The sequence below is a fragment of the Camelus dromedarius genome, chromosome Y (genome assembly GCF_036321535.1).
Source record: "Camelus dromedarius isolate mCamDro1 chromosome Y, mCamDro1.pat, whole genome shotgun sequence".
Taxonomy (NCBI): Eukaryota; Metazoa; Chordata; class Mammalia; order Artiodactyla; family Camelidae; genus Camelus; species Camelus dromedarius.
Genome location: NC_087473.1, coordinates 13,817,648 through 13,827,596, shown reverse-complemented (window position 1 = coordinate 13,827,596; position 9,949 = coordinate 13,817,648). Strand labels below are relative to the sequence as shown.

Genomic DNA, 9,949 nt, shown 5'->3' with positions numbered 1-9,949 from the left:
AGGGAATTGCCCTGCGCCTGAACCTGCCGCCCAGGCGAGGTCTCCGACTGTGGCCTGGGCGGGGCGGGGCGGGGCGGGCTCGGAAGGTAGCCTACACCAGGTGGCTCAGGTAGGTGCACGGGCTCCCTCCCGGGCGGGCGGAAGTGGAGCCTTTGTTTCCGTTAGACCTCTTCCCCCTGGGCCACTTAGGGCTTCTTTGGAGGCCACTGGTTTGTCTACAGAAATTCACATCCCTTCTGCCCGCCAGGTAACCCGTAACCGGTTTCTCTTCCAGTCCACCATGACCCCCAAACCTGACGTGTTGAGTCAAGATGAATTGCGGAAAAAACTGTACCAGACGTTTAAGGATCGGGGTATACTGGACACACTCGAGGTATCTGTTTTAGGCGTATCTGTTTGTATAGCTTTTACAAGTGTCACCTGTAACAAGTAGTACACATTTAAATACATCCGTGTCTTGGGTATTAAAAATAGCATGGTGTGCCGATTGTAGTGGTGAATTGCTGTTCTGACCCTGTGTAACTCTTTAATCCTGGAACAGTAAACACGTTTTAGTAAAGATAGATTTGTTTTAAAAAGCTGGCTTACAGGTTTCTGAATCATTAAGTGGTTTAGTCTTACTCGTATATGAATGAGTGGAGGTAATTAATAGTATAGAGAAAACATGAACAGATTGCTTACTGTAGAATAGTTTGGGGGAAATAAGACGTTTCTTCTTTACAATATATTGGAAGATACAAATACTGGAGTAGTATTTGTTGTAAGTTACCAGCAAGGGATCGGATTAGCTCGGATGTGTTTTCATTATTGATACACATTTCAGAAGAGTATTTTATGCTTAAAATGGGAAGTTAAGGAAAAGTAAATTGGATTTTTCCCCCTTCTTCTCTCTCCATTGTTTTTGTAAGTTAAATATACTTCAGATTCATCTGAAATACAGAAAAGTATAAAGAAGAGTCATCTCTAATACAACCACTAATTGACATAGTGTTGGGTGTGTTTGTTTTCTCTTTAGTTTTATATGGTGACTGTTTTTCTGTCTCTTTAAAACTTTCTTGAAAGCCTCCCTTCTTTGGATGGATGGGTAATTTATGTACCAGTCCCCTGTTGTTATATATTTAGCTTATATACAGTCCTTCAATTGCCATCTCTCATTTTTTGCCTATGAGAGATGAAATGGCCTTGAAGAATTAAAGGGAGTAAGATTTTTCAGGCTTTTGGTGTGTGCAGCTTTTTTCTAAAAGATTTTAATACTGTTGCCCCTTGAACAACATAGGTTTGAACTGCTGAGGTTCAGCTGTAGAGACTTTTTTTTAAAAAAAAACTATTACAATATTATACTTTTTGTGGTTGAGTCCTCAAATGCAAAACTAGGAATATAGAGAGTGCCCCTAACCTCTAGAGATTCAAGGGTGTGAACAAAAAATATTGCAAACCAAATCAGTAAAAAAAGAATGCTGAAGCCATCAAGTCATCAGCCCCTGCCTCCACTGCCCACAGTGAAGACAAACAGGCAGCCTAGCCACTGCAGCCTAAGGGAACTCAGACAGAATAAGAAAGGACAAAATACTGGCCCTAGGTAGCTAGGAGCTTGTCAAAGCAATGCTTTTAATGAGGCCAAATGTTGCTCCTTCTCATATATAGAAAAGTGCTAAATTCTTTAACTTGAGATGTCTGGTTTTCTTTTACTGTTCTGACTACCCAGTCTTTGTTGTAGAACTCCTGTGTATCCTGGCTCCTCCCCTATCACTTCAGAGCAGTACCTCAGGCAGTCTGAGAGGCTGTCATCCCAGGTTCCAGTCCTTAGAAATGTCCCCCTAATAAAACAGCTGTCAACTTTTAGGCTGTACATTAATTTCTGTCAACAGTTTGGGAAACCACTATGAAGGGACCCAGAGCAGACTTCTTTTCTTCGCCTGAACTCTCCAAGGATCCAGAGCCTTGGTACCAGCAGAGGCCTTTTGGGCCTATCTCCCTCCTTGTAGAGTCCAGACAAATTTGGGTGAGTCTTTCTTGGTTCTCGGATCTCCCATATTGGTTGATGATCCTGAGTTTTATTTGGCTGTATATGCAGGTACCTGGCCCTCCAGTTGAAAGATACTGGGAGGAAATACCCACCCAGTGGAGATGTGCTGGGTGGGACCTAATTGCAAGATACCAGGAAATACCCTCCTAGAGGAGACGTCCTAGGTGGGGCTGATTAAAAGATACCAGGAAAATAACCACTTAGAGAAGACATCCTAAGTGGGACTGGTTGAAAGATGTCTGGACTGAGTGCTTAGCTAAGAGGCTGGTCTAATGCTTTTCTCAGTTTGGCTACCTCCATTGAATTTTTTGAGGTAAAAGTGAAATCTTATGAGAAGTTGATGGACTCCAAAGATGGACCCTCCTGGCTAGCAAGGGCTTTCTCATGTGACTGAGAAACTTCCAGGAGTGGTGGAGGCAAAGACCTCATGCTGTGCAACTGACCCTGAGGGGAAACCCACTAGCAATTTTATTCTGACAACATGACCTTAGAATTGGGAATAGAGCTTTCTAAACAGAAGAAAAAGAAATGACAGATTGCCAGCCTCCAGTTAATGCCGCAGCCAAGTTTATGTACGTTCAAAATTTACAAGTACTTAATTGGGAATTAAAGAAAATCTCACCATGAAAATAACTAAGCCAAGTTTTTTTATTGCATATACAGTTAAGTTAAAAAAAAAAAAAAAGCTAGTCTGGTAAAAAATTTTTTCAAAATTCTGACCTTACAAAAAACAAAAGCCCTTTTAGGGGGAACTTGGATTTCTCTTCCTGTGTCTTTCAGATGTACATGTTTTATGTTTCTGTGGGTGTTTTGCTTGTTCAGATGTACATGTTTTATGTTTCTCACTTTATTAATGTTACTAACTGTATTACTTGTACTATTTTGAAAGATTGCTGTTCTTACATTTCCTAATGTGTAACTAGACCTCCAACAAGATTGATTATGGCTAAACATCTTAAGGAAACAGACTACATTATAAGCCTGCATAGAATAATTATAATAGTGTGATTCGACATTTGGAAATAAGCAATGGGGGGAAACATTCCTGGAGCATAACAGACTAATAAGACAAGTGATCCAGAGAATTTTTTGAGCATCAACAGGGCCTGGTCCAAAAATTAGTGCACTGAGTGGCATGTCAACAGTCTTCACCTGATCTGGAGATGAGCCTTCCTAGTGTCATGGGACAAAATTGGTCATGAAATCTCTCCCAAAATATTGATCGAACTTAGGACCAAGGGGGAGCATTGTGAATGAAAATACTACAACCATATCAGTAAACAAAGGATGCTGAAGCCATCAAGTCAGCCACAGCTGCCACTCCCTCAGTGAAGACAAGCCTGCAGCCCAGCCTCTGCAGCCACTCACAGTAGTGCACTCCGAGCAGACTCAGAATAAGAAAGGACAGGACACTGGCCCTAGATAGCTAGGTGCTTGTCAAAGGAGTGAATTCAGTGAGCCCAGATGTTTGCTCCCTCCCCATACATAGAACAACGCTAAATTCTTTAACATGAGATGCCAGATTTTCTTCAGTTAACAAGCAATCTTTTATTGTTCCAACTCCCTGGTCTTTGTTGTAAAGGTCCTATATATCCTTGCTCCTCCCCATCACTTCAGAGCAGTCCCTCAGAGCAAACATCTGAGAGGCTGTTATCCGGGAATGAGTCCTCAAAATTGCCACTGAATTAAACGTAACTCTCAACTTCTAGATTGTGCATTTATTTCAGTCGACAGATTTGCAATATTTTTGTTCGCAACAGTTAATAACATTAATAAAGTGATAAAAGCATAACAATTTATAAACAAAGAACAAATTAAAACATTGATTAGTATAACTAGTTGAAATCTGGTTGAGACAACCATCAAATACACAGGGGAGTCAGCTGACAAGTAAAATTCTAAAAAGACTAGAGAAAAAGATAAATGTTTCATCCTTGTTTACAAAGTCATGTGTTGTCAACTTATTGTAGGTCACAGAGTAAGAGGAAAGGTTTTCTTGAAAATAAAGAGTAAAGGCCAGACTGTTTCTCAAAAACCTCAAAAAATCATAATACTGTCAATCTTATTTATTAGTTCATTCAGTTTCATATAATTAATTTCTGTTTATCCTGAAGAAGTCATCAGGTTTCCATTCGTTTCATAATTTACCCAGTTCAGCGGTATGATCTAAAAGTTATCAGGAACATATTTGTTTAAAAGTCCCTTTTTTATGAATCTTCCTGAAGTTCTTCATTTTATGAAAGCATCAGAATAAAACAATGTCTCTTTATATAAATAACAAGGCTTAAAATGGCGTGGTTGAAGATTTGATTATAATGCAACTGACAAGCAACTTGGATATTTTGACATACAACTTTTTAAGATAATAATTAGAAATATGACTGATAACCAGGACATACTAGATTTTTAAGAATGTTATACAAACTTCGGAATAACTATATTAGGGACTTATATCTTTACAATATAACCTAAACTTTATCTCCAATCACTCGACAATATTTTTTAAAAAGTAATTTAACATACCAAATATATCTAGTTAGTTTAATATCTCTCTTCTGGATGTTTCGGGGGCCCTCTGAACTATCCTAAAGTTATCTGGAGATCAAAAGAACTTTAATCAAAATTTGATATTTGGAAGCTTGTTAAAAAGTTTCAGAACACTTGGTTAGATAAAATCATAGGTCACTGTGAAACAATACTTATACTCAGCCAAAGTGACAATGGTTTTAAAAATAGATACAAATCCTTTAAAGTACACTCACACAATCTGTTATAAAAGTAGCACTCTAAGAAACTTTGTTTTCTTAACATAGATGATTAAACCCAGTCTTGTATCAGCTTACTTCAACAAAAATCCATTTACTTAGTCAATCCCTACCATACACAAAACTCTTCTCAGGATTCCTTATCCACAACCTTTTATCACTTTCTGTATCCGTATTATTTTATCCCTTTATTCTCCCTTCTAGAAACTGCCAACTCCTAAGAAGCAAAATGCAATCTTTTATATCTTCTTTTCCTGAAAACACTTTTTTCTACTATATATAAAAATGTTTCTTCATTATTTGTAGTAGCTTTAAATACATATTTAAATTAGAACATTTAACTCTTAAAATCCTTAATTTCCAGTGAAAACTAGGAAATAAGCAATTATGAACTGTCTTTGACATTAGTCTTCTGTAGGTTGACAAACATAAATACCAACAATAATTTTTTAAAACTATGTGCTTTCTCTTTGAAAATCTCTTAAGGTGGCACCAAACATTTTTATCAATAGTCTCAAATACCTTTAGCTTCTCTGTGAAGGGAAGGCAATGTTTAGTAATTAATGTTTTGATATCTTACTTTATTTAGGAATGACCTAGTTATTTAATAAACTCCAATCATTTAACTTAATTTAGCGCAACTCTAGAATTTTAAGATAGCACATATTTGCAAATTATTTAAGCATACATTTAAAAAATATGTTTACTTACCCCAAAGCTCTTGTCTCATTTGTGCTTAATTTACTGGTAAGAATTTTATCACACCAAATTACTATTATATTTTTGACAAATTTGCAACAGATATAACAAGATCTTGTTAGACTTTCAATAAACCTAGGTAAACGTATTATGCTTAATATAGATAATTCTAAAGATGTCTACATTAATTAGATCAACAAACTTAAACTAAACTGAATACCAGACTAAATATCTAATAGTTTTCAGTTCATGTGAACCTGACAGTCAGTTTGGCCAGTTTTTATTTTAGAAATACTTAATTTGTAAGTGTTTACTTTTAAGAAGTTAATTAAATAGAGCTCTTTTTTAACTTTAATTTGGGTTATTTTTAGCAGTAGAGACATCTCACATCTACAATGTGTACACAGTCTTATAAACAGATAAAGCTAGAGATCTCATAGCTTCACTTTAAAACTTAGTTATGAATTAGGTATTACAATATAAATTTACTGCTTATAAGTAACAGTTGGAATAGGTTGAATTTGCTTGCTCAGATCACTAAAGCTTACTATTTATGAGAAAGACTTTTAAGATTTCGATTTGTCCTTGACAAAGTCTGAAGGACCTGTCAGAGCTCTGAGGCCTAAAATGCCAAAAATTTCTTTGACCTTAAGTTTTACCTCATTGAGCAAATTAGGCTCAGTCTCAGGTCATTGTTAGCTTATTTACGTTTCTGATCCACAAGACAAAGACAGTTGCTTTTAGTTCCCCAAAGAGCTGCTCTGTCACTTAAGTCCAACTCTCTCTCCTTAATTTGCTTTTCTGTATCAGTGAGAAGCCCTCCAAAAAGAGTTCCATGTTTTAAAACTTCTGGGTTTAATTTATCACGTCTTCAAAGGCTTGCATGAGGCACTTAACTCTCTTCCTTGAGTTACAAGTTCAACCCAGAGTAAATCTCTATTACTATTTTTATTGGCCCCTGGATATTAGTTTTAGTTCTCCTTTATACTATACAGCTCAGGTAACACTATTGGTTTCCTTTAGTGTGTTTAGTTAATTTTTCCTCAGGGGCAGACTGATGTGCCCAGTCTTTTAATACCAAGCAGGGGAAGCATTCCTCATTGAAACATAGCTATCCCACAACATAATTAAGCACAAGAGGTTTATACAGAGACAATTTATATATATCAATTTTATAAACTTTTATCTCAATTTTTTCAACTCTTATACCTTTAATTTTAGTTTTTATGAGGTGAAATTAAGAAGTCTTATTTTACAAGGAGTCCTAGAAGCTTTTTTCTTGTTTTCTTTTTCTTTTTTATTGTTTAGCTTTGGTATCACGGTTACACTAGCCTCCTTGACTTCACAGCTGTAGGGTCCTCTGGAGAAATACTGTTTTCTTGTTTGCTGCTGGCCGTTCAGTTTCTCTTACTCTACCTTGATCAATGGCATGATGGAGTTTTACTTTCTCCAGCTGAGCTACTTTACTTTCTCAGTTCAGTGACTGGCCTGGATGAGTTCCAATGTGAAAAAAATTTTAGTGGCCTAATTCCAATCTTATGTATGTGTTGGAAAAGAATTTGTATTTATGATTAAGAACAGAGTCATACTGATACGTGTTAAATGAAGTTTTAAGAAATCTTCTTTATCCTTATTTAGAGTTAATTTCTGAGACATGTGCAGAGGGTCCACAAGTTTTCTCTCTTGCGTTTCCCCTCCTCCCACAATAATTGTCCTTATTTCTGTCTGAGGAACATTACAGTCATTAATGCTAAATTGATTTCCCTTTTTGCTTTGGCTGCTGGAAAGCCCCCAGCCAGTTTTTGGATCTTTCTAGCAAGTGCTAGATGGCATGCTCTTTGTGTTAAGATGAAAATTCATCTGCAATGTCATATCACTCTTCACTACTCTTTTCCTTATACCCTGCTTTTATTCACTCATTGAATTTTTATACTGTTTCAGATAAAGGTAACCTATTTTTTTTAATTAACTAAGCTGGATCTGAATTTTTTCTTTACTTAGGTTAGAAATCTAATTAAAACACCTCTAAATTTTATTGGTGGAGAATAGTTTCTTGTTTTATTATTTCAGTTATTTAATTGTGTTAGATGAACAAAAACATGTGTATTTTGTTCAATGTAAGTGTCTTTTACTGTGGTATTTTAGATGTATGTATAATAAAGTTCTGTTCTATGCTGGTAATTATATACTGTTCGACTCTAGCTAAAGGATAGAAAAAAGAGGGGAAACAAGAACTCCATTTCTTTCTTGCTTGTATTCTATTAATAAGATTATTAGGTGTTACTGACTGTTGAACTCCACCTAGACAGTGTACTCTTAAGCTCAGCCCAGTTGTATGTTTCCAGATTATATGCAAAATAGATTAGAACAAATGTCCAGCAGTCCAATAAATTTAGGATATTTTCTTAAAACCCAAATGAATAACACTAGTGTTAAGACCTTGAGAAATTGCCCCACCCTGAAACTAAATTTCGTCATTTATAATATGTAGGAGAATTACTGTGATTCCCGGTATCTTGAGTTGTAAATAGTCTATATGGGAAAGTGAATCTTGATACGGCTTCTTTCGGTTTATTGATTTCTTTTGTATATTATATTTCCTTTTTTCAGTACCCAATTTTATTTTGGTCAATATACTGTAATATATTTAAGTCACTATTATTTTCGTATCCTCCAACAATCCACAGGAAGGTGAGGAGGTTGCAGAATTTTCTCCTGTATTTGATAACCTGATGAAAGTGGCTGAAGTGGGCTCATAGGGCAGTGAAATTGGAGTCTCCCTGCCTTTGGGCTAATCACCAGTTCGCTTGGCAGCTGAGGAAAGCAAGCTGCTTTTCCCAGAAGCCACAGGGCTGCTTGCCTAACGGGGTCAGATAAAGCGTGGAAGGTTTCTGCCTTGAGGCTATGGATCTAACTGTTCTGGAAATCAAAGGAAGGGTTCTAATTCATGTGGCAAACTTGTGTGTCTCCAGTGCAGTAATCCTGCTGAAATTGTTTTCCCGCCTTGCTCTGTTTTGTTTCTGAGCCAGACCCAACTCCAAAAGCAGCTGATTCACATACTGATGCACCTTGTTTTTCCCCCTTGCTCCATTTTGTATTTGAGCCAGACCCAACTCCGAAAGCAGTTGATTCAAGAACTGATGCACCCTGTGTTGACTGAAGACCTGCAGCCCCCATCCATTTCAGTGGAAGGGAGTACCCTCTTAGTCAGAGCTTGTAACTCGCTTGTGGCAGATCACTTACGAAGATGTGGCTATGAGTATTCACTTTCTGTTTTCTTTCCAGAAAGTGGTTTGGCAAAACAAAAGGTAATGTCTTCGCTTTTTGGTCTCTGAATTTTCCGCTAGCAGATTTTTCTTCAGATGATAAAGTGCTGCAAGTAACTCAGTGCTCCTTGGCTAGCTGGGTCTGTTTCTTGTTCATCTTTGGATTTACATCATGTATTTATTACATAATGTAACAAAGGAGTGTGAAATTTCATATTGCTACCAATTCCTTGGTTGTTTGGGAGGTGGGGGTAATTTGGTTTGTTTGTTTGTTTTTAACGGCGGTGCTGGGAATTGACCTCCTGCATGCTAAGCATGTGCTCTACGACAGACCTATACCTTCCCCTCAATTCCTTGGAGTCTTAGTTTATCTTTTGTAAAATTGTGATGTGTAGCGGGCAGGGTATAGCTCACTTGTGGAGTGCATGTCTAGCATACATGAGGTCCTGGATTCACTCCTCAGTACCACCATTAAAAAAATAAATAATTAATGAACCCAATTACCTCCCCCACATAAAAAAATTGTGATGTGTAGAGTCACTAAATATTTGAGAGCAAGGGTTGCTCTCCCACTCCCTGTCATCTGAGACCCATACCTGCCATTCCTGTTGAACATCTGCTGTGTGCTGGGCACCGCTGCTCCCACTTCAGCTGTTCCATGTGTTTCAGAGGGGGCTCTGGGGTCTGGAGAGGGAAGGTGATTTGCTCATGGTCATTTGATGTGTAAGTGACAAGGCATGGCAGTCAGTCTAGATCTCTAAAATGTGCTTTTTATCACAGTACAGTCTTTTCAGGTATTTGTCTTTGTGATTATTGTAAGAGAAGTGAAGAATAATTTTTAAAAATCGGTAGAGTTCTCAAATACTAAAAACACATTTGACCACTTTTCTAATGATTTTAACTCTATTGAACATACTAATCACACTTTGTTATTTTAAAGGTAGACATAGCAAACTTTCCCTAATTTTTAAATAGACTTAACTTTTTAGAGCAGTTTAGGATGACAGAAAATGGAGCAGAAAGGGAGAGTTCCCATGGGCTCCCTGACCCCACACCCACACAGCCTCCTGCTTTGTCAGCATCATTCACCATGTACATTTTTACACTTGATGAATCTACATGTGGTCACATCCTTATCACCCCAAGTCCCTAGCTGACATTAGGGTTTGCGCTTGTGGTTGTCATGTGTTTTT

At 37.3% G+C, this 9,949-nt stretch overlaps 1 protein-coding gene across 8 annotated transcripts in view; it reads left to right on the top strand.

Annotated features, from left to right (window-relative positions):
• Positions 1–9,949, top strand: part of LOC105106319 (centriole and centriolar satellite protein OFD1) — a 45,348-nt gene that overhangs the window by 319 nt on the left and 35,080 nt on the right. For 5 of the 8 annotated variants that reach the window (XR_004134613.2, XM_064483521.1, XM_064483523.1 and 2 more), the window contains exons 2-3: positions 275–373; positions 8,598–8,798. Coding sequence is in view for 5 of the 8 variants with exons in the window: in XM_064483521.1 (XP_064339591.1) it covers positions 281–373; positions 8,598–8,798 (294 nt within the window). In the remaining 3 variants the exon portion in view is untranslated. Of the gene's footprint in view, positions 1–90; positions 110–274; positions 374–8,597; positions 8,799–9,949 lie in introns of those variants that run through there. The other 3 variants (XM_031445920.2, XM_064483522.1, XM_064483524.1) reach the window with 3 other exon arrangements.